At 38.5% G+C, this 25318-nt stretch overlaps 1 protein-coding gene across 2 annotated transcripts in view; it reads left to right on the top strand.

Moving 5' to 3' along the window:
- ATF6 (activating transcription factor 6) overlaps window positions 1-25318 on the top strand; it is a 173729-nt gene that overhangs the window by 117996 nt on the left and 30415 nt on the right. For both annotated transcript variants that reach the window (XM_004688104.2, XM_012729154.1), the window contains exon 15: window positions 4470-4554. In XM_004688104.2, the coding sequence (XP_004688161.1) occupies window positions 4470-4554 (85 nt within the window). The remainder of the gene's footprint in view (window positions 1-4469; window positions 4555-25318) is intronic.

Here is a 25318-nt window from a genome sequence, read left to right as displayed (position 1 = left end):
ATAAGCTATTTATCATTTTCATGACATGAGAATCAGCAAGTTTTGTTTTTTCATCACCATAATATACTATCTTACTCTCAGAAATGTGTGATCTTTGTGTCTAACAATGTCCTTTAAAAAAAAAAACAGCAATTTCCATGCTGTAGTTTGGAATTCTAAAAGAACAACTTCACTCCTTTTCACCCACCCCCTCTTTTAAAACATTTTCTCACGGAAATGTCTTGAATTAAACAAACACAAGCAGTTACTGGAAATGTTTCCTATATAGTTGTTTTCAGATATATCAGTTCCATTTGTCTTTCACATCGTGGTTTTTTTTTTTCCTTTAGCTTTGCTGATAATTACAGTTTTTAATCACATTATGAACTAAGTTACCCTCTCAAGTATGTCAAATCCTGCTTTATTATGAGTCCTTCAATAAAACAAGTTTGTTGATTGAAGGATGAAACAAAAGAGCAAAGGAACAAGAAAAGAATGCCAAGAAAGAAATTACACTTCAGTTCAGCTATATATCTCAGTTGTACCACGCTCCCTTAAATGGAAACACTAATGTCATTTGATTTGTTTTTATTTCTGTAGTCTTGCTAGTAAGAAGTTAGAGAAAACAGTAGTTAATAACAACGACAAAAGTCATTTATATCCAGCTTGGGAATACCTACAAATGCACATGCTTTTCCCAGGGCACTATTTATATTCCCTCCTTTTTAAGCCAAATTCCTCTTGCTTCATTCTTACTGTTAGTATTTGTACAACTAGAAGCCAGAAACCTCAGGTGCCTTGCATCTCTTACAGACATTAAAAGTTGGCAGTATTACATTTAGGACTGCATAGTTAAGATAGACATGCATTTATATATTTGTTTAACTCTTACTAAACTTGTGCCTTTTAAGGACATGAACTGTATCTCCTTTTAATATGTACCTGATGCTTGCAAACAAAATACTGAATACTATGGTGGCTTCAAGAGGGGAGAGAGGAGAGAGATTCCAAAACCCACTTTAATCAGAATCTCTTTCATGTGTCAGTACCTGGATCCAACTGGGGCTGGGTAGGGAATATTCCTCCTTCTAACAAAATGTTTGAAAATGACTATCAAGTAGAAAAGTTTAGTATTTTATGAACAGCATTCTGTCTATTTCCCATCATTTCAGAGGACTAGAAACAGACTTAGATCATTCATATAGCTATTCATTGACACACTAGAATTAAAATCCTTTGCTTCAACAGTGCTCTTTAGAGTATACCATAGCATAGCTATTATTAGAACCTAGGAGAATTCCTAGATACTATCTAGTACCTGATAGTGGTAAGCATTCAGTAATTGTTTATTGCTTTATGAATGAATGATTCATAAGATGATTTTTAGTTAATTACCCCCAAACCCAGTTCAAATAAAAACTATCATTTATATAAAAGACGTAGCCATAAGAGCTGAAACCTTAAAAAACATAGAAGAAACCATAGGCAACACATTCCACAACATAGGCTTGAGGGATATCTTTGTGGGTTTGTCAGCAATGGCAAGGAAAACAAAAAAGAATTTAAACAGTTGGGGATATCAAATGAAAAAAGGTTCTTCAGAGCAAAAAAAAATTGTCACTAAAAGAAAAAGGCATCCCAGGAATGGGATAAAATATTTGTATACCATACATCTGACAGATCTCAACTCAACAAAAAGAGTCAGAAATGAGCTGCAGTACTAAACATATGCTTCTCCAAAGAAGACAGACAGGTAACCAACAAGTACATGAAAAATAAATGTTCATCTTTATTTACTGTCAGGGAAATGCAAACCAAAGCCACAGAGAGCTACTACTGTACACCTATGAGAATGGCCCACATCAAAAAGACCAAAAACAAGTGTTGGTACAGGATGTGGAGAAAAAGGAACCCTCCTCATACTATGTTGGCGGGACTGTAGACTGGGCCAGCCCCTGTGGAAAATAGTAGGGCATTTTTCTCAGAGGATTGAAAATGAATCTTCTGTATGGCCCAGAAGGATCCATTCCTGTGTCTACCAGAATAAAAAAAAAAAAACAGTTAGAAGTGAAATATACACTATTCAGTTCATTGCAGCACTATTTATAATAGCTGTGATATGAAACAATCTAAGTGCCCAACAACAGATGAGCAGATGAAGATGTGATATATGTACACAGTGGAATACTCTTCAGCTATCAAAAATGATAAACTTACAATTTGTGACAGTTTGAATGGAACTGGAGGGAATTGTGTGAAATGAGTAAGTCAGAAGGGCACAGACAAATACCCATGGTGATATTTGTATGTGAAATACAGAGAAACAGAACAAAGGGTCAGATAAAGCCAAACTAATAACAAACCCTAAAGATCTGATGGCTGGACTACCAGTGTAGGTTGAGGATAGGAAGGGTTCAGAACAAAGTAGGGAGGGAACACTGTGGGTATTTTGGCAGTGGGCAGGCAGATCCTCTACTTCTTAAACACAACATTGTAAACCAGTGTTGTTAACTCAATAACAATATAAAAAATAAGGTTGAGGAAGATGATGGTAACTTGGACTCGAAAGGTGTGATTGAAGGAGCCCAGTCAGTGTGTTTGATGGATATTTGCATACAAAAGGACCCAGTGATTGGTTGTTTTATGAGGAATTGGGAGAACCATTATCTGTTCATTCCTAAGCCCTTTAAGGAAGCAATTCATTAATGTACATCCTAACCCTATTTGAAAAAAAAAAATGTATTCTCCAGTTTATAAATGAGAAAACAGAGGTCAGTGAAAGGCAGAGTTGGGAGTTGGACACACATAGTTGGGTCAAGTCTTTACTATTTTCTTTATATATGCATACAGAACTGGGATACAGGCCAGAGGTGCCGGGGGTGGCGAGGGGATTCACCAGAGACAGAATAGGGAGCAGAACAGACAGATCCATGAAGTACACTGCTGAGGAGAGCAGTGGGTGGCATCAGGAGAGGTCTGCTGTGCCATGTGGGTCACCTCCGGGGCTGGGTCTTAAACTCACATTGAAGCAGCTGCTGCCAGCTTACAGTGCTGTCTTAACCCGTTGCGCCTCAAGTCCTTATTCTTGACCACTCCACTCCAATGCCCTCTGTGTACCTTGGTGTCTTGCTGGCTTCAGAATAGTGGTGTCATTCAATGAGATGGAAACAATAGGAGAGAGTGGGATGTGCAGGGAGTCTGAGGGTGGGGGGAAGACTTAGATTTGGACTTACCGAATTTGCTTGTGAAATGAAATTCTTCCTGCAGTCACTTCCACCTTCATCATCTCCTCATTTGCTTGAATGTTACCTCCCTGAGGTGGTTTACATCTTCCTAAAATTGCATCCTCTCTGTGCCCTTATTCTTTCTTGCTTCTTTCCTCCACAGCATCCATCACCTCTTAATGTGATGCATATTTTACTTACTTGTCAGGCTTAGTGTCTGTCTCCTCTTTGAGAATATAAGTTGTTTCAGTTCAGAGGTCTTTGTATTGTTCACAGATGGGCCCAAGGGCCTAAACCATGTCTGGTATCTGGTATTTGAAAACAAATATTTGTTGAATGGATGAAAACCATTATTTTTTAAAATTTATTAATTAATTTTTTTTATTACAAAGTTTATTTTTACATCATTTTGCACATTTTTTTTCCATCTCGATTGTAATCCCCGCAGGTTTCCCATCACCAAATCACCCCTGTGCCACCACCATAGTCCCATGCATTTCACTCCCTTCCCCCCCCCCCATTTTTGATCCCATTCCCCACTCCGCCCCCACAGAATGTCTCTAGTATATGGTTGTTCATTATTTTTGTTATTTTCTCGCCTGGTCCATTATACTCCTGCTATGAGTGAAACCATCCAGTATTTTTCTTTCTCTTTCTGGCTTATCTCACTAAGCATGATCTTTTCCAGCTCCATCCAAGTTGCTGCAAAAGACATGTGTTTCTCTTTTTTGGTTGCTGAGTAATATTCCACTGTATATATGTACCACATCTTTCTAATCCAGTCATCTACTTTTGGGCATTTGGGCTGCTTCCATGTTTTTCCAATTGTAAATAAAGCAGCAATAAACATGGGGGTACAAGTATCTTTTTCAATCAGTGTTTTTGTGTCTTTTGGATAGATACCTAGGAGTGGGATTGCTGGGTCGTAGGGAAGCTCCATGTTTAGCAGTTTGAGGAGCCTCCAGACAGTTTTCGATAGTGGTTGTACTAGTTTGCATTCCCACCAGCAGTGCAGGAGAGTTCCTTTTTCTCCACATCCTCGCCAACAATTGTTGTTGCTAGTTGTTTGAAGATGTGCCATTCTCACTGGGGTGAGGTGGTATCTCATTGTGGGAAAACCATTATTTTTTAAGTAAAAAAAAAAAGACAACTGTCATTTTTCGTGATCCCAATGAAGTGTTGGTATCTTAGAACCTTGAATTTGGCCAGTAGGAGTAAGCCAACCATTATGTCTAACAGATTGATTTTTTTCTTTGTTAATCTTAGGATCACCTGCTGTTACCAGCTACCACTCATAACAAGACCACAAGACCAAAGATGTCAATTGTGTTACCAGCAATAAACATAAATGGTAAGTTCAAATTTTAGGTGATGAATGACATGAGATTCCTTTGCTTAACTAACATTCTCTGGTTTAACTTAGACATTTAAAACATTCAGTTGGTCTGGTATATATATGTGCATTAATTTTGAAACATTTCCCACTGTTCACAAAATACTACTTTTAACTTTTCCTGGTCTTTTCTTCTCATATTTTAAAAGGACAGGCTTACTAGGAAAAGGAGAAATACAAAGAGAAATGGCCAGGAGAGTCACCCCACCCCATCCTCTTTTTAAATGACCCTTAACAATTAAAAGATAGAGGTTAGAGATATTTTTTAAAGATAAAATACACTTCATTTACAACATTAAAATGTTTGCTTCTTGACTGCTTTTCAGACTTGTCTGGGGCCTTTCTGGCTGTACATGCAATAAAAGAAGTCCCTGCTGTGTTTTCAGAGTGAATTTGTAAAAATTCAGAGTGGTTTCCTATATTATGTAAATAGTGATATGATTCTCAAACTAAATCTTAAAAGTCTTTCATACATTTAATCTATATGCTGATAAATTAGTGATAATTTTACTGTTGTAAAACAAAATACAACAGTGAAATTATCACTAATTTATATTACGGCAAACTAATGAGATAGTGTTTTTCTCTATTTACCTTGACCACAGCACTAATTTTTGGAAGTGAGTCTTTCATGGATTTGAAAAATATAATTCTCAGAGGATTATTTCCTTTTTTTTTTTTTTTAAGATTTATTTACTTATGCATACAAAACTGGGGTACAGGCCAGAGGAGGCACAGAGGTGGTAAGAGGATTCACTAGAGACAAAGTGGGGAGCAAAACAAAACATGCCCACTGACGAAGTACTCTGCTGAGGGGAGCAGCAGGCAGGTCAGGAGAGGTCTGCCACGCCATGTGGGTCACCTCTGGGGCAAGGATCGAACTCATGCTGAAGTGCCTTTAGCTTCTTAGTGCTGTGCTTTAACCTGCTGTGCCACCAGGGAGGGCCAGATTGTTTCCTTTTTAATCAAATTGGATTTCTTATAAATAAATTTTGTTTGGTTCCTGTTTAGAATATAGTAAACTATTAGAATAGTTAAGGTTGAAGTTCAGGAGTAAATGTTGTGTGTCAAGTCTGGTGCTATATCCTCCCCCGCTTTCCCAAACAGTCCCTTCCCCTTCTGGCCTAACCAATAAAGCCTGGCTTGTCCTCTACTACTTGGACTGCTAAGCCTGCTGGTGCAGTGTATGGTTTCCTTGCTCCCTACTGCAACATCCAGAATCTCTTTCCTTCATTCTGCCCACATTGTTCTGGTCTGTAACATCATACGTGACTCTACTTCCCCTCTTGTTGCTGTGTTCTGCTGCACCTACTCTGTGACTCTTTACCACCATTTTTGTCATCCACTGTGTAATTTTATCCACACAGAGGCTTCATTGAGTATTCTGGGCTCTTTTGAGCCAGTCACCTTTTATTCTGAGCCACCTCATTGTCATAATGTCACCTTTGGATCTGCTGTTCCAGCTTCTCACTCCATCTTACTTTCTTCCTGCAACACACTTATCCATGCTGTCCACCACCCTAGTTAAACCTAAACTCTCATTTGATGACTGCTCACAAGCAGCTGAAAAGTAACAGAAAATACCAAACAGTCAGGGCAAGCGAGGCCCTTCAGATTTCAGACCATTAATCCCAAAGGGGCTTTCAGTCCTCCCAGTCATTGCTAGTAAATACACTTGTCCTTGGTCTGACACAAGGACTTCTCACCTTTTCTTCTCAAGTTGTTCTGAACTGCTGAACTCACCTGAAAAAATAGACATCCTCACATCAGTGCTACTTCCAACATTCCAGCAGCCTCTACACCCACAGTCTATCTTACCTCTCATAGCATTGGAAGAAAAGTCCTTCTATTTGGTTCTAAATCCCAAGCTTGCCACTTGTGAGATTGTGCTACTTGTTGGGCATGTTAGTTAACTTTCTGTACCCCAGCTTCATCGTCTGAATAAAGGAGTCATTATTAATATCTCCTGTTAGAGCTGCTACAAGAATTCCGTGAGTAAAGATGGTTTGAGTAGTGCCTGGCTATTTTCAGGTTAGTCACTGTGTTACCACCTTTTTCATTGTTGTCATCATCACCCTCTAAGATGAAGCCTTCTTTTTGGAAGCAGCACCCACCTCCCTCTCAGTGTCAGAGACTTTGCTCCTGCGTACCTTTTTCATCATGATCATTTTCTCTCTACTGGATCCTTTCTGGCTACAATCAAAATGTCTCAGTGTCACCTTTTGGTCTAGGACACTCTTCCCTCCACATCCTATTTCTTTAAGGGTCTCTTGGCTCTTCATAGGGAAACTCTGAGTTACTTGTACTCACTGCTGCCTCGGACTTGTCTCTCACCCTCTTTTCTGTTCCCTCTCATGGAGCCTTTGCCCTTTATGGAAATGCTTTTGAGAAAATGCCACTCATGACAAATCTCCCTCTGAAGCCAATGGTGATGTGACCATGCCCATTTTCATCTCACCTGACCTCTCAACAGTGTTTGACATATTGACTATTTCCTTTTTTTTCAGTCCTTCAATTTTTATTTGTAAAAATTTCAAATCTATACAAGAATTGAAAGATGAGTACAGAGAGTATCTGGAGACCATTTACAAAGATTTCTCCAATGGTTAATATTTTCCCACATTTTCATCTCTATTTGTCTATCTACACTGACATGCTTTTTCTAAACCATTTGAGAATAAGATACAGGCATGCTAATACTTTATGTCTCAATAAATCTGATTTCTTAAAAAGATGTCATGAGATACCAAAACATTGGAGGCAGGGAGTTATTCTAAATGAAAGAATACCAAAGGGGGTGTGACAGATGGATGCAATACATGGTTTTTGATTGGGTTATGAGTTCCTCCCTGTCCCCCAAAAGCAAGCACAGCTTAGTCTAATCTCTTCAAATGTCAAATAATTAAAATGTATACTAGATTATCTTTCTGTCACATTTGTTGAGAGTTGGAATGGACTGTAAAGAGCAATATGACATTATTAATCTCCTTTTCAACAATTGTTCTATAAAGGAAAATTTATAGAATTTTTAATAAGCCAAAGGTCAATCTTTTTATTAGACATAGGAATTTGACAAGCTGTGCTATAATCATATTATTTATAATCTGAAGAGTATAGTCATATAGAAAGACTATATGTTTATTGAAAGAGCAGAGGTGATATGAAGAGATCTCTACTAGCAAATCACTTCATCCTGCACAGTACAGGGATTTAGGAAAGTTAAATATGATATATTTTCTATCACTTCTGAGTTTAAAAGTTGCATATAAATTGGAAAGAAAATGAGCTGTGGTTTTTATTCTTCTCTCTGACTTAAGTGGAACCTGTAGAATTTTGGAGAGCATGGTAGAAAGCAGAGTCCAATATTATTGAGCAGTTGGTTTATATAGTACCCTAGATAGGCATACTTAGGAAGAAGTATTTGAATTTCCAGTTTCAGCAAAGCAAATTAGATTCCCAGGTCAATGTCTGCTCTTGTAATATACTGACTACTATGTCATGGCTCTGAGCTAGAGAAAAAAGTTTGAGAAATAGGTAAAGTGAATAGGATATGATATGGATATGAAATTAATGCTATTTAGAAAACACTACTTGCATCATTCTATATTTTCCATCCCAATTTAATTTTTATGGTTTATTGTTTTCCATTTTGTATTTTCTCTTTTGTCTGATAAGAGAGTTGAAAACAGATTAGTGAAACCTCAAGATAGTCTTTGTCTGAGGAAGTCTTACTCTGAAGATTATTAAAGTAACATAAAATGCTAGGTGTGCTTTAAAAAAAAACTTGAAAAAATGATTGCAGATGGTTGGCAGGGCAATGGATAATGGATTAAAAAGCTATTGCTATTTTTTAAAAAGGATTTTGGAAGTTCTTAGAGTATAAATCAACATTTCCTGCTTTTAAGTTATTTCCATTCATGTGATAGTTAAACTACTCATTTCCTTTCTTTCACTCCTGATAAATAATTCAGCAAAATAGGAGATTATTTTTTAATGGTAGTTACTTTGTAGACATCCTTCATCTGGGAATGAACACAGCCATTAGCAGTGGGATCTATGATTTTATCGATTTAGTTTTACTTTTCACCTTTCCTCTGTCTGCCATGTCCTTAAACTAGTGTGATGCATCAGTATGGAAAACAAGGGACTTGTATGCATAAATAAATAAATCTTTTAAAAAAATAAAATAAAAACAAAAACAAGGGTCTAAGTAGATCAGCAAGTGACTTCAAGGCTGAACTGTATATTTAATCTCGAAGTCATCCCCAAGTGAAGAAAATCTGGGAAAACTTGTTAGCAATGAAGTACATTTTTAGTTGAAATTCGAAGCAAATCAGCCACATAAACAGAGCAGTATTAATGAGAGAATGTTGCTATCACTGCTTTGGAGGATCACTTTCACAGAAGTGCTATCCCACAGCATACTTCTTTGGAATCTGTCCAGTTCTAGACATCTGCTCCAACAGCCGGGTTGCCTTAGAGTGTGATGTCTTTTCCTCTTATAAGTGAACCTCTCCTTAAAGGCCTGAGGTTATCTTAAAAAACAAAAACAAACAAATAAAAAAGCACAGCATTTTTCATTGCAGTTCATTTCATGGCACTGGTATATATTGCATTCAGATCGTTTGAGTGCAAGGCGTCTTTTAATTTTTTAAAAAATACATAAACCATTCTCTTTATTCAGTACTAAAAATGTAGAAAAATTCCCACATTGAGAATTTCTAGCACAAAAAAGAGAAAAGTCACTTTTTACATAATCCAAAGCATTCTTCCAAAACGCATACACACAGATCTATTAATTATGTGTATCTGGCAAGTAGGATGACTGTTGGATTTAGTATACTAACTACAGTAAGTAATAGCTTCATAAAGATCTAAGTTTATGTTTGAGCCTCTGAGGGGCAGGCTCAGAAGTGCACTGTTGTAGTTGTAATTGGACTCATTGTGATCAGAAGGAAATCTGGACTTTTCTCAGTATGGATATCATGAATAGTGGGTGGACAAAATAGCAGCAACTGCTTCCTGTAACACTGTCATATTCTGAGTTGAGATTGAGCAAAGTGTCTGGGAGAAGATAGAAGGGAGAGGATTCACTTTGAAGAGAGATGAGATATAAGTGTTTATACTGCCTGGAAGACAGCTGTGTAATATAGGTCACTCATGAGATAAGGAAGTAACTTCAAGCTATCAAAATGTAAAAACAGCATGATGGAACTCTTAAGAGATGTGAGACTGAGTGAGTTTTGTAAATAGATAAAACGTAGAAGAGAAGATGAGGTAGTAGGATACATTGAAGATGAGATGGAAGATATTTGGAGGTGAAGTCATTAAAGGTCTAAAACACAGAGAAAGGAAAAATGTCCAAAGAAATCTCAAAAGGAGATTCTATAGTGCGTGGCAAGTACAAGAGGGAGAAGTAGAAGATGATTCCATGATTGAAAGTCACTGTCATGACTCTTTCTTGCCTCCCCCCTTTCCCTTTTAAAGTTTCTTCAAGTCATCAGGCTATCAGTTTTTTAGTCCTCCCAAACATAAGGTTATCTCCATTTAGTGTAACATTTTCTGAACCCTCTTCTACAAAAGAAATCTGAACCTTTTTTTAGTAGAAAAAAATAGGGTTGATGGCTGATCCGTCTTTAAATACTTGGAATACTTGTCACATGGTTGAAAATATTATTACTTTGAAGACTTATTGAAAGGTGCACAGGCAATTTTTTTTCAAGAATAGCTTGCCTTTTGCATGTATGTGCTAACTTTATTAATAAAGGATTTAATCTGTAGGAACTTTTATAAGACCCCAGAGGTTTCAGTGAGATCAGCTTGCACTCTGTTATCTAAGGCATTGGCACTTCCTTGATCCAGAGGAACCAATTGCTGAGCCCACTGTACCTAACTGACCTCTGGTCTCCTTAAGCTTTCAGTGAAGTCACTTTCACTTTCTCCCTTGTGGCAAAAATCTGTTTCAGCTCAAACAGATGGTTTAGCTTTCAGCTAATAAAAGTAGAGATCAGCATCTATCTGAGCCAACAAAGTTGGTTTGAGTCTTCTACTAAAGCTCCAAGATCTGAATTTTTCTTTTTGCACATATTAAACTCCTCAGAATGGATTTATCTCTGTATTGGAAAATCTAGAACCTGTAGTTTCAGAAGACCGAGCTATTCCACATAATCTTAAGTTTCTGGTTCTGGTTTTTGTTTTGTTTCTTCTCAGAACTCCACTGTGTATTCTCTTTTAAAGCAATACTAACTGGAGACACAAGGGATCTTAACTTTCCAGGGAGTGTTCAGAGTTCTTTCAGTTCTTGCATGATAATTTTTCTTATTTAAGATCTGCAAACTGAGAACCTGGGGTGAAAGCATTACCATCTCAGGGATGGGCGTGTCAAAGACAGTGTAAATTTTTATTCCCATTAGGAAATTTGGGTTTTTACAAATAAAGGTTAGAGATTTTGAAGATGTATATAATTTTTCTGAACCTAGAATCTTGACATTGAAAATACAGACATAAATTGTTCATTAAAGAGACTTTAGTTTTGGGAGTTTTCAGTTTTATCAGGCAAGAATTGCTTTAGGACTTAACCAAATATCCACTGAAATATTTCCCTCTCAGAGGTTTTATTACTGATTTTATAGAAAGACATGTCTGTTTGTTTAGATAACTAAAAAATTTAGATTAAGTAATAAGACAAATGTAAACTGTAAACTAGTTTGTCACTGGGAGCAGGTTTGTAAGGAAGGCCATACATTCAGCCTCTTTGAAGCTGCCTGAAGCTTGTCTTTGTTCTCATTCTGCACAGTACAGGATAGAATTTTATGGGAATTGTGATCTCCTTGGCATTACTTTAGTATGGATTAGAACAGAGACAGGCTCACTAATATTCACGTGTGCAACACTTACATAACAAATCAGAGTTCAAAAGGCCTTAGAACGAAGTCACCCATACCAGCACCCCCTAAGTTTGGATTCTCTTCTGCACCACTTTGCTCAGTAGCCAACAGTTTAGATAGAGTCACCTCCAGAGATGAAAACAGGCCAGCCTGAATAGTGCTGGCACCTTGTCAATTATGCCTTTTCTGTTTCTTCTTATATAGAGCCACAAGATTTTATATGAATATATTTGTTCTTCCTCAGGATAGATCTTATGTTCTTTGTTTGCCAAATATACTCAGAATCCTCATGTATCTTCAGTTTTCTGAAACTGTTCTTAAGACCTGTTTTTGAGTTACCTTAGTTCAAGTCACTCCCTTCTGAATAAACTCTGGTTTTCCCACTTCTCTAATAGGGCTGTGATTGTGGAGCATAATGGAGTATCTCCAGTTTTCCATAGTGTGTTTCTGTGGTGAAGCCAATACTTTTTTCCAGTGACATCATCCATTATGCTTTCTGTCAGTTAGAGTCCTTACCTCTTTTTATGTCTACCACTGCCAAGCTGTTTGCCTTCATTTTGCTTGCTCATTTCGATTTTTGGACTGAAATTCAGGACTGTGTTTTTTCCCCATTTAACATCGTTGATAGTTTCTTTCTTAAAACCTGTACTCAGTATTCAGGGAACCTCTTCCTAAGTCCAGGTTAGGGGCTGCATTTCCCCTTCTTTACCTGCCCAGAATTCTGAACCCCCTTATTTCTATGACATTCACATCATTTGTAATCAGTAGCTTGCCTAACTTCCCTGCTGAACTATAGTCTCCTTAAAATTAAAGAGCCTATTTAATTATTTAATATATATTTTTTTACTCCTAGTACCTTACCAAAAAAGTTTTAAAAAATTAGCTAACTCATAGGAGGTACTCAAAAAATACTTGTTGACATAAGTATATAAAGCTTCCTGGCACTGTCTCTGGTATTCAAGAAAAAATATATAGTTAAATAACTGAGAAACACACACACAAAGTGATATTTAAGCTGAATCTTTAAGGATAAGTAGCATTGATCATGTGGATGAGCTATTCTGAGCAGAGGAAACAGTAAGGGGGGGTGGGGATGCATAGCCACTCTGGGAACTAAAGTAGGATTCAAGTGTATAGACACTGAGGTGGAGGCGATGCCAGACAGCAGGTGGAAGGCGGTGTGAATTGGGGTGGAGTTTTAATTTTATCCTCTGAGATTCCCTGACAGCAGTGCAAAGGATTGATTGGAGAGAGGGATGCTTTTATAGGAACAACAATTAGGATGTTATAATCATCTAGGCAAGGAACAGGAGCTTCAGAGAAAAACAGGTTCTGTGTGTTATCTGTCATTTGTATAACACTTTGCTCCCCAAATCACTGTGTGAGCGACTATCTCACACAATTTTTGAGCGTCATGAATCTGGGATCTGGCTCAGGTTTCTCATAAGGTTATGTCAGATCATTGGAGATGCCAAAGATTTGTTTGGGGCTAAAGGATCTGCTCCCAAGTTCACTCATTGATGGTAGCAGAGTCCAGCTGTTCAAGGTGTCCTGTCCCTGGAGCTTCCCCCAAAGCCACTGGTCCCTCAGAGTGAGAAAGTGGGCCAGAAAGTACTGTGTTTTAAACACAGTCTTGGAAGTGACACGCCACACCACCACTTCTGCTCATGATAGGCCGACTCAGATCCATTGGAGGGGGAGACTACACAGATGAACCCCAGTAGGTGGGGTTACTAGGGAACATGTTAGTCGCTGCTCCCCATGCTGGCTTGTCATAGGGCATAAAAAGTCTGAAAGTCTGGAAAATTTTATGGTTTATGGAGCTATGGTGAACGAATACTCACACAGAAATTGTTCTACCTGCGTCCTCCTACCAAGCTTTCTTTCCTTTTACCTTCCTACTACCAAGAGCAGATACATAAAGCATTCATTTGACTGAAAGGTAAGGTAGTTAAGACCCCACTGTAAGTGTTAAATAAGTTACTTTGCAATCATTGCTAAGGTTTATACTATGAAATATGCTCATCTGGTTGCATAGTCACTTATGGTGTAATATAATTAGTTTAGTTTTATAGTTATTACGAGCATTGCACTATGCTAAGCAAGGTACAGACTTCAAAAGGTGTGATTCATGTCTTCAGAGAGCTAATAAACTTAACAGAAAGCAGGACATACATAAGCTTATAGAGAATCTCAGAGCTGGAAGGAAGCCCAGGAATAGTCTAGCACAGCCTTAATGTTTTTTCTCCCCATAATAATAAGGATTTTAATGTTTTATGGTATATCTAGATAAATGTAATATTTTCATTTTACACTTTAATTTTCTTACATAGTAAGCACAACAGCAGCATTATGATACATGTAAGAAAATAGATAAGGGAGCAAATGACTGTCCAGTTCAACTACAAGCGAGGCTGTAAGCAGAACCCAGAACTCTAGAACCCCAGGCACACACTGTGATTAAATGTGAAAGTAATTTGTTTCACCACCAAGAACACCCTTTGAAGACATAAACCATTTTCATATTGGGAGCTGACTGACTCAAGAATTTAACATGGGAAAGGCAAGACATAAATATTTTATGATAGACCAACTCACTATGTCACTGATTATTATATGACTTTGAGCTATATTATATTAATAACATAGGAAAAAAAATTAGTAGAGCCTCATACCTTTACAGCTTTTTGAAGCAGTGACCATCCTAATTGATAGTGAAATAGTTAGAGAAATGTTCCCATCTTAAAAGTAGAATATCCAGGGTTAAAGGAAGGAAGGTTTATGGTGTAAGTTATGAGTAAAATAAGAGCTACATTGTTAGAATAATGAGGGTAGAAATACGTGAAAGTTAAGCATTTATAAGATTTATTCAGTATTGGTCATCTAAATTGTTTTGGAGGTTTTTTCCAATATGATACTTCTTCACCATCCACTGCCTGTGTTACTAAATAGTTTGTTACAACTTTAGGTTAAGTTTCCTTTGTTGCATACCCGTCATGGACAGTAAGCATATTTCTGGTTCTTTGACATGTATAATTGTGTTTGGTCTTCATGAAGTCTCCATGACATAGGATAGCTGAGAAACTGAGAGAACCAGTGTGAAACTTTCTGTGTAATCCTTTGCAGTCACTTTCCTGGAGGTCATTTGCTACTCTTACTAGTATCTTTAAGTTTTTTTTTCTGAGTACAGTTGTAACTAAATGAAGACAGTAGAACTAAATGCCAGTTTATGTCAACCATAATTTTAGAATAACAGCTACTGTGTTTATATTTCATCTATCCATAAATATTTAAAAGGATGATGGCCCGCAAAAGATGAAGTATTTACACTTGTAATAAGATAGACATGCTCACAAGCTGGTTCCCTGGATTTTCCATGAAAAACCAGAAACCTATTTTTTACCAGTATGTAAAATATGAAAAAAACAAATTGGGAAAGCAAACTACAGCTTTCTTGGCATAAAATTTGCCTAATTAAAGCACTTTTTAATAAAATCATCCCATCCAAATTTAGCATTGACTTCAAAGTTTACTTACTTTTTCCATGACATAAACATGCAGCCTTTTTTTTTTTTTTTAACACTTTCTAGTTAGTCACTTCCCTAAACTAGCCTTCCCCAGGCCAGCACATCAGTTTCTGTATTCATGTGTACTAGTAAAAATACTCTGTCTTCTTATTAATGAATCTACTGTCTACATTTCAATAAATGTGGCCGTGTATTCTCCTGGGAACACAGGTTTATACTCAGACCAAGATAGCTAGTAAAATCCACTGAGGCCCTCCCTGGTGGCACAGTGGGTTAAAGCACAGCACTAAGAAGCTTAAGCCACATCCATATGAGTTCGATTCCCGCCTGCCCCGGAGGTGACCACATGGCGTGGCAGACCTCTCCTGTTTCTCCCGCTGCTCCCCTCAGCAGTGTACTTCGTCGATCTGCCTGTTCTGCTGCCTACTCTGTCTCTGGTGAAGCCTTTCGCCCCCCCGAGCCTCTGGCCTGTGCCCCAGTTCTGTATGCACAAATAAATAAATCTTTTAAAAAAAAATGCACTAGAACTCGGCTTTGAACATGAAACTCCTTTGTCCTTCTCCTGGTTAGGTTGATTTTGCTGTTCCCATGTGTTTTAGCAAATGTGCTGCCATGTTGGTGCTATTTCTGCATTTTATCCCAGAGACACTTGTTCAGCATCAGTAATTCAAACAGCTATTTTATCCCAGAGACACTGATGTTCAGCATCAGTAATTCAAACAGCTATATAAAAGCCTGACCAATTCACTTACCCCACACTTAGGAACTAAGAGATGTAATTATGAAAACTTTGTTATTCTCCTACTCCAGATAAACTCACATATAGTAAATTTATAATTATCCCTCTTTTCCTTTTCTGACTTCTTAACTATATCAATGGTTTTCCTAGTTTCAAGTAAAGAAACTGACTACATAGTTTAAGCAGAATTTGTAGCAGGACCAGATAATCAGATGTAGAGAGCCCTCAAACAAAAATGAAGTCTCAGTTTCACCACAGAGCTGGTCACAGTCCAAAGCTTGCATCATTGATATCCCTGCTGCCAAACTCCGCTTCTAGAACCAGTGTCCTGAGTGGCTCTTGAAACTATTTATAGATGATCCTGCCTCCAGAGCCCCCACTACCCCACAAGAGACCTCACAGCTGTGGCTTCTCTGCAGTCAGAAGCTGGTGCACCTGACTGGAAGAGACAGTTTCTGCCACATCCTAATAACTAAGGACAGCTGGGAAATAACGTGTCTGACACTTACATGGAGAGTTAAACTCTGCCTTGAAAATAGGCGAGTCTCTAGATGGAAGAATACAGACATGCTAAATGCAAAAACATACATCATCAACAACATTTTTAATATTCAAGGATGCTTAAATAAGGTTCAAAGCAGAAACAACTAAAAAAGAAACTGAGTTTGACTTTAGTATCACTAAAGAAGAAAAAACCAATCTGTTGTCCTAAACCATTTGCTAAAACACAGTTAACGGCAAGTTAAGTGATAGCTTATGTTCCCAGAGGCTAGTGAAGATCCTAGAGGACATACCCTCCACCGGAGGCCCTTTTGGTCTCTGTAGATTCAGCAATTATCTTCTCTTTGGAAAGGGTTAGACTCCTTGTGATGTCCAGGAAAACACCCCAGTCAAAGTTCTCATCCTTACCAGATGTGTGACTTGTGAGCAAATAGTTCAACTTCGTGCCTTCATTTTTAAGACGAGGAGGCTGAGGTAGGTGGTCTTTAGCTGTCTCTACCTTCTATAACCATTATATGATAGGTGAATGACAACTGATGTTTTTACTGAATTTCATTGAATACTTCAGGAGGCACATAAATCATGGGCTTATTTTTTGGTGACAATAATTTTCCATGAACTCAAAGAATTAAATCTTCACCTCTCATTTAACAAAAAAAAAAAAAAAAAAACATTGCTATTTTCCCACACGGTACGATTTAGGCATTCAAGTTGCAGCGAGGGAAATACTCATTGAATTTGTCATTATTATTTTTGGCTTCCATTTTTATGAGAGCCTTTTTAGTTTCCTACTTTCAATAATCTGTTTCTCAGATTTTAAGCCATAACAGACTTGATTTAACATTTAAGGATTAAATTATATTTATGATAATGAATTAGAATGTTATTCTATTTCATTGTTGAATTGTTGTATCACTTTTTAATTGAGGTAACATTAGTTTTCAGCACTGCATGATTTTGAGGTATAGTTCTTGCCTTTTCAGGTGTATGCTAACACCCAGGCCCATCACCAAGCTCTCGTAATCTTCCACCATAGCCCTCCTTTGCTCTCCACTCCCCATCTCTCTTTCCAGTGACCTCAATTCTGCAGTCAGATTTCTACACTTTGGTTTAGTTTTGTCTGTGTTTTTTTTCTTAAGGAGAATTTTTATGTACAGAAGTATATACTTAGTAGGTTTATTATATGAGAGTTTGTAATCATAAAGAGATGCTAAATCTTGTGAAATGCCTTCTTTGCATCCATTGACAGAATCATGATTTTTATCTTTCCTTTCATTGCTATGGTGGATTGCATTGATGTGTATATGTTGAATCATCCTTGCATCCCTGGGATAAATCCTACTTGGTCATGATGTGTGATTCTTTTAATTGTTGAATTTAATCTGTTAAGATTTTGTTGAGAGTTTTTGCATCTGTGTTCATCAGGGATATTGGTCTACAGTTTTCTTCATGTGTTAGATGCTGGTCTGCTTTTGGTATTAGAGTGATGCTGGCCATAAAATATGTTGGAAACTTTCCCTCTTCCTCAATTGTTTTTTTTTTTTTTTGCTGATTACCTCATTTTTTTATAACAGTTTATTTTTACATCATTTTGTACATTTTTTCCATCTCAATTGTAATCCCCGTGGGTTTCCCATCACCAAGTCACCCATGTGCCATCAGCATAATCCCGTGCACATCCCTCCCCACCCCCCCGTTTCTCAATTTTTTTTAAAGAATTTGAGCAGGATAGGCATTAGTTTCTCTGAAGGTTTGGTAGAATTCACTAGTAAAACCATCAGGTCGTAGGCTTGTAGTTTGAGAGACTTTTGATTATTGTTTCCTTGCTTGTAGTTGGTCTGTTCAGATTTTTATTTCTTCTGTTATCCTGTTTCTTCCAAAAAGTTTTATCTCAATATGAAATACAAGACTCTTCATGTTTACTATAAAGTGGAAAATTTTGGAGACATTCCATTTATCTACTGGTCAACTATTTTTCTGTTTTGATTCACTTGATTCAGTGATAGAATGATTTAGATTGTGTGTTTGAATATAGTAAATCAAATGAACATGTGCCAGACTGTTTGTAGACCTTTTACCACCTTTCACCAGTGGTGAAAAAGGGCACATTTCTCTGTATTCTTGACATTTATCATCTATGTTTTGATTATAACCATCTTAGTGGATGGGAAGTAATTTGTCAGTTGTGGTTTTGATTTGCATTTTTTTTCCTTTTGCCAATGGCTACTAATGTTAAGCATCTTTTCATGTGTTTATTGACCTTTTGTGCGTCTTATTTCTAGAATCATGACATAAGCTCGTTGCCTATTTTAAACTTGATTATCTGCTTTTTTATCATTGAATTGTAAGAGTGCCTTATACTACCAGGTACTCCTATCCCTTTATCCTTTTGACCATGCCTTGTTCTTATCCCTGGTTAAATTTTGCTTCCCTGAACTTTCTGCTAAATGTTTCAAGTTGTAAAGTAACCTAAAATTCTTTGAAAGTGGAAATAGATTCTAATGTAAAGCTGTAACAGAAACTAGTAGTTTGAAAGCACCAACCATGTGCCAAGTATTGCACTGAGTGCTTCCAAACACACAGTGTTGGTATCCTACTGTGCCTATTTTCTGGGTGAACAGGCAGACATTTGAAGGGGTTGGACAAATGAAAATACACTAATAAATTGAATACTAGTGCAGGTGTTTTGCCTGACCAATCATCATACTTTCATTATCTCCACTCGTATGCTTTTAAAAATATTTTTATAGCTTCATTTTGGGGGGTAGTTGCCTATTGCTTTATTTTTTTTCCTTTTAAAAAGATAATATAATAGTTTATTTTTACACCATTTTGTGCATTTTTCATCTCAGTTGTAATCCCCTTGGGCTTCCCATCACCAAATTTCCCCTGTGCCGTCATCATAGTCCAGTGCATTTCCCTCCCCCCACTGTTTTTGATCCCATTCGCCACTCCACCCCAACAAAATAGCTTTAATTTTTTTAATTGAGGTAAACATTTTTACCTCCAAAAAAAAAAAAAAAAGGTTGTAAAAGTTTACAACACTGTATAGGATTCAGAGCTATAGGGTCACAGTTCCTCACATGTGTGTCATCACAGCGCATGCAGACCAATGTAACTGTAGCCTTCCACCTTCCACCGTGGTCCATTGGGCAGCTTCAGTTTCTTTACAGTCAGATTTCTGACGGTGGGGGTTAACTTGGTTTTGTCTGATACTTTGTTTTGTGTCTTTGTTATGTGTCCACATATGAATGTAACATCTGCTACATGTCTTTCTCCTCCTGGCTTACTTTGCTTGGTAGAATCCCCTCCAGTTCCATCCAAGTTATCACAAACGGCAAGAATTTATCTTTTTTTATATAGTTAACTAATATCCACAGTGTATATATGCCACATTTTAATCTTTTGTTGGGCACTTAAGTTGTTTCAATAACTTGACTATTGTAAATAGTGCCTCGGTGACCACAGGAGTGCATTTAACTCTTTATATTAGTGATTTTGCATTTGCCTAGGTATTTTCTTTATACCTGGGAGTGGAGGTGCTGGAGCATATATGGTAGATGTGTTTTTAATATTTTGAGATACCTCCATGCTGCCTTCCATAAGAGCTAGTCCAAACTACATTCTCACCAACAGTGTATGAGTGTTCCTCGCCAACACTTGTGTTGTTTCTGGTCTTTTTGAGATGGGTCATTCTCACAATTGTGAGAAGTTATCTTAGTGATTTTGATTTACATTTCCCTGATGATAAGTGATAAACATTTTTTTTCATTTCTATACTTTCTATTTTTTGTCTTTTTCTGCCTTGCTGGTGGAAGTGTACAACTTGACTTTTTAAATCCACTTAACAATCCCTAGATTTTTCTCAGGTATACTGGAAACCAGTATTCATTCTGCTTAGATTTCTGCCTCTTGGAACTGGAATTTCTTAGTTTATAACCAGAGCTTTTCATTAATGTAACATTTTGATTTTTTGACTGTTCCTTCAAATTGACCCATTCAGACTAATTATAATATTAGTCAAAGGGTTTCTTTTTTACTTATAAAGTTCTTTTTTTTAATTACGAAACTAACTTCTTTTGTAATTACAAAAAATATCACTCTCTATGGGGTGATTATATGCCTATTTGAGACATGGAAGGTATCATTTGGATTAGCCACTCAGTAACTGAGCTACTTCTCCATTAAAATGTATTTGTAGCTTAATATATTTGTTACATATTGCTGTGTAACAAATTATCTCTCCAAATTTAGTAGCTTAAAATAGATTTATCATTTCACAGTTTCTAGGGAGCAGGAATCTAGGTGTTGCTGAGCTGGGAGCCTCTGGTACTGGCTGGCTCCGGTGGTTACAGTCATCTGTCATTAGGGGCTCCGGTCTTATCTAAAGTTAACTCCTAGTGGGGAGGACGCACACCCAAATTCCCTAACATGGCCATTGGCAGGGTTCAGTTCCTTGGGAATGCTGGGGCAGAGCTGCAGTTTCTCACTGGCTATTGGCCAGCGGCCTCACTCAGTTCCTTCCCATGTGAATGTCCACAGGGTGACTTATAACGTGGCCTCTCCGAATGAGCAAACGGAGAGTGCAGTGTCTTCATCACCTGATCGCTGAGTCCACATCCCATCACTTTTACCATAACTACTCATTTGAAGCAGATCGTTATGTATAGCTCTTACTCAGGAGGAGGAGGTCAGGATGTGAGGTGCACTGGGGTGGTCTTGCCTATCACTCTCAAAGAATCTGCTGTTCAGTCATGAAGGACCCAAAAGTCATGTTCTCCTTATATAGAATATGAATGAATATATAGATCATAGAATGACATGTCATTTCCTCATGCAAGCAATTAATAATTTTATTTTTGAAAAACATGTATTATAAATAGGTCTGTCCATCCTAAAATATAGGTAGGTATGTGTTTGTAATATTTAAAAGCATCTTATGAGATTGCACTAAATTTGAAATAGAAGTAAAAATAAATCTTTATGTGTAATTTTACTTTTTCCCATGACTTAGAAAGCTTGACATTACTCCATTTTAGTGATGAGAGACTTTGGCCAATGTAAACATTATTTTAATTGAAACATGTTTAAAATACAAAAGTATTTTTCTTCCTTTTAATTCAAATTCATAGTATAAATTAGTTTAACAAAAACAAAAGTAGTCTAAATGGACTTTGATAGTTCATTGGTTCAACAAGCCTTGCTGAGTTATTCTCATAACTCATTATAAAGCAGACATTATAATTTCTGCATTTTTGGTCCCTATATATCAACTGATCTCTGTCCATCCTTATTTTCTTTATCACCACCATGTTCACTCCACCACAGTGCGCAGGCCTTCTTGTCCATCCTCAGGCCTTTCTGTCTTTATCTTTCTGGAAACCTCTTCCCCAGATCACCACCTGGTTTCCTCTTATACTTCATTTACTTCTCTGCTCTGATACTTCTCCCATAAAGAAAAACCACTCATCATTCTTCCTACTATAAGTAGGATTATAAGTAAGATAATCCTCCTATAGGTAAGGATTATCAAGGGTCAGGGACATGATAAAACGATGTGTGAGCAAGATTACTGGCAGTGTTCACAAGGACTGGAAGGGAGACTGAGGCAGGATTACACATGGTGGAGCATTGGCAACAGTCAGAAACTTTCACCCTCTCCACTGTGCACGGATGGAGACCTGGCCTGGAAGGAAGATTATTACAATGAGTTCTTAAGCAGAACACAAGACACTAGAAAATGGAGGGTAATCTACCACAACTGTTTAGTTGGCCTTCCTTTGAAAGGACACTGTTCAACTCTTCGCATGTGGTTTTGTCCATTTTATTGCCTTTGCCTTGGAGACTTATGAGAAATGCTTTCCTCATGAACACAAATGTCATGTTGATGAAGGACAGTGGGATCTCCATGGTTACTCTGTGATCATCTGTATTTAGCACAGGGGAGATAGCTTTGTATGAGCTTAAATGGAAAACATCTGCTATTAGCCTTTCTGTTTACCTAACTATTCTAAGGAATGTACAGGGTCAGTCCTCCCTCAAATGGCAATCCAGTTATCTTTGTATTTCAGCAAGATTACAAACCATTCTTCCTGCTTCTACACTGAGAGGCAAAGTCTTATGGATTTTTCAGAGTTCACATCAAGTATTCAGGCTGCTGTGGGTGATCTTGGCCAGTTCCCCTGCCTGTCTTTAAGCCCACCCAAAAGCCTTGGTGTTTTTTTTAGACCCCTGTTGTTACAGTTGTCCTGGTTTTCAGGTTTTCTGTAATATATATGAGATTTTCTTCATCCTTAACTTCCCTTTCAAAAATCTGAAACTATATGTTTCAGAGAGTGCAGAAATGTTACTGTAGATCACTGAGACCTCCTGGTACAGAATCTTCAAGTCTTATAAGCTCATGAATTTGGTAGTCTCAGAGTTAGTTCAGTTGATTTTATCAACTGAAAATAAGTATCAAAAAGTAGAAAGTTAATGAATGCAGTTTCCAAAAAGTAGTTAGTGAAAACTTTGAAATATTTGTGCTAAGACTTCCTTCGAGGTTCTCAGTCATGACTATTATCACGTAGGGAAGTAAATCTTTTGTTTTTAATGCCGGCCTCTGTTTTAAGGAGTAGCATGGAAATACAATGGCACAAACACTTGAAACCCCTGTGAAACAAAGTCTGATGAAAGGTAGAAACCAAGCGAAGAGCAAACCAGGGAGGATAGTTGGGGTGGCCAGTTAAACATCAGCTCTTGTGGGGACAACACATGTTGCTCTCTGAGGACAAATTTTAATCAGGAGGGGAGAGAGGACTCTGCCTGCCCCCACATAGGGCAGCCATTTCTTCTCAGCAGGTGCTGCTGTTCCCCAGGAGGACCTGGGGTGGAAGCTGCCCCTGGGTGAGTAAGGCTTCACAGTGGCCCACAGAAACCAGAGCTCCCCTCTGGCCTGTGGTGTTAGTAACTGTTGCCTCCCTCCATGCTCCTTTGACAAAGCCACTTCATAACCCCAAACCAATAAAGACAGGAAGTGCCAAAGAAGGAGCAGTAAATTCTTTATCGGAAATAAAAGCCACTGAAGTGCTAGCCCCAGGAAGGAACGAGGGCTTCCCAGTGATCTGTCTGCCATGCCCCACCAAGTTGTCACAGAGCTCTCTCCAGAGATTAACAGGCACTGGTAAACTAGGCAGGATATTGGTTTTGGTTTTGCCTTTTTATTCCATGATAGTTAGAACAGGGTCCTCCCTGGTGACACAGCAGGTTAAAGTGCAGCACTGTGAAGCTGGCTGTGGCTGCTTGGAGGCAAATTCTATTCCCAGCTCTGGAGGTGACCCTCATGGTGTGGCAGACCTCTCCTCTCTCTCCTGCTGCTCCCATCAGCAGTGTATTTTAGTCAGTCTGCCTGTTCTGCTCCCCACTCTGTCTCTGGTGAATCCTCTCACTGCTCCTGCACCTCTAGCTTGTACCCCAGTTCTGTATACACAAATAAATACTTTTTTAAAAAAGAACATACACCCTTGAAAATACCATACACCCTTAAAAATAGCTGGGGGAGACATACATGCAAAATGGTGCAGAAAGGTGTGGGTGTGAATCCAGGCTCTTCCACACCTATGGGATTCGCTCCCTTTGCTGAGCAGATTTCCTCTGAGGAGTTTATAGTGGCTTAGTGTATCATGCGAAGTGCCTAATAACATGTCCAGCCTATGAAAGCTCACAGTTGAATCTCAGTACATAGTGATAGTGTTCAAACATTTCTAATAAAAGAGAATTGCTATCCAGAGAGGGCCCATTTTCTCTTAGGTAGCTCTAACTGTTAGAAATGTATTTTTGTAATGCTCCAGGATCTGTACATTTGGCTTCTAAGTCAGCAACTCAGAGCCCCTTTCTCACATGGTCAGCAGCCTTTCAATTTGGTGTTCTGTGCCGCTGTGTCCCCCTGTAAGTTCCTGTAAAACACAAGCCCACCTACTCTCTCTCAGCCTAGTTTCAAACGAGCCCAGAACACCCCCCCACACACACACACACCCCAGCAAACGCATTCTCATAACACGTTCTCCAGCCCTGCTGTTTCCTTAGAACCCACTCAGTTGGCATGAGTTAGCCGGCAGCTCTGCTTAACCTTTGACTTCGCAGTCTTCGGCTTGGTTAAAACCTCCAACGCACTTTCCAGGGTATATCCTGCTCTGTCTCCTCACCGTCATTTTTGTGGCATTTTATATTTCAGTGTGTTAAATTTCTACCTGCTAGAATTTGCTCATTTCCTGCTCTCACCTGAAAAGCTGCTTCAAGCTCTGATTAGAACAGTGGGTCGTGCTGTGCCCTGCACCAACCTGTGCGCCTTGTCTGCCCTGGAATCATGGAGAGTATTTAACAGGGAGCAATCTTAAACGGCCAGATGTGGCCTAGCTCCAGAGTCTTACGTCCAGCTGCCTTGGTTATGCCTCCACTTAGGTGATTCACAGGCAGCTCACACTTAACTATGTTTCCTGATTTCCAGGCCTGGCCTTCTCTTCCCGTGCCCTTCCCAGCTCTCTCCAGGACACAGCATTCTTTAGTCTGCACAGCCAGAAAACTGGTGTCACCTTCCCCTCCCTTGTCCCCTGAAAGCCACATCTAATCCTTCAACTCATTCTGCGGCATCCTCTCTGGTTTCTCACCTACCTCCCTGTTACTTGGGACAGGATCATTTCAGGCCTGGACATTTCCCAGCCTTTTCTGCTTCTCACTTATCTGAGTTTCTTCCAAACTTTACATAGAGCGTGAGGCTGTGAAAACACTAATTTTGTCCTATCAAAGTATTCTGAGCTTACATATAGTTTGACTTTTTACTTAAAGTCTAACAGAAGACAGAGTCCAGCCAATTGCCTGCTTAGTGCTACATAGCTCTCTCCCCCCTCTCCTTCGCTCCCCCATCCCCCTCCCCCTCCAAAAATCCCCCTTCTTCCCCCTTTCCCGAAACTCTGCTTCCTCCCATCACCTCTCCTACCACTCTTCACCTTCCATGCTTCCCACTCTCTTCCCCTCCATTCCGGTCCTATCCCAGCACTCACCACACTCAAGCCCTTCCCCAGTCCCTCCCT

Source organism: Condylura cristata, unplaced genomic scaffold (genome assembly GCF_000260355.1).
Source record: "Condylura cristata isolate star-nosed mole 26May11 unplaced genomic scaffold, ConCri1.0 scaffold00024, whole genome shotgun sequence".
Classification (NCBI taxonomy): Eukaryota; Metazoa; Chordata; class Mammalia; order Eulipotyphla; family Talpidae; genus Condylura; species Condylura cristata.
This window is presented reverse-complemented; position numbering and strand designations above follow the sequence as displayed.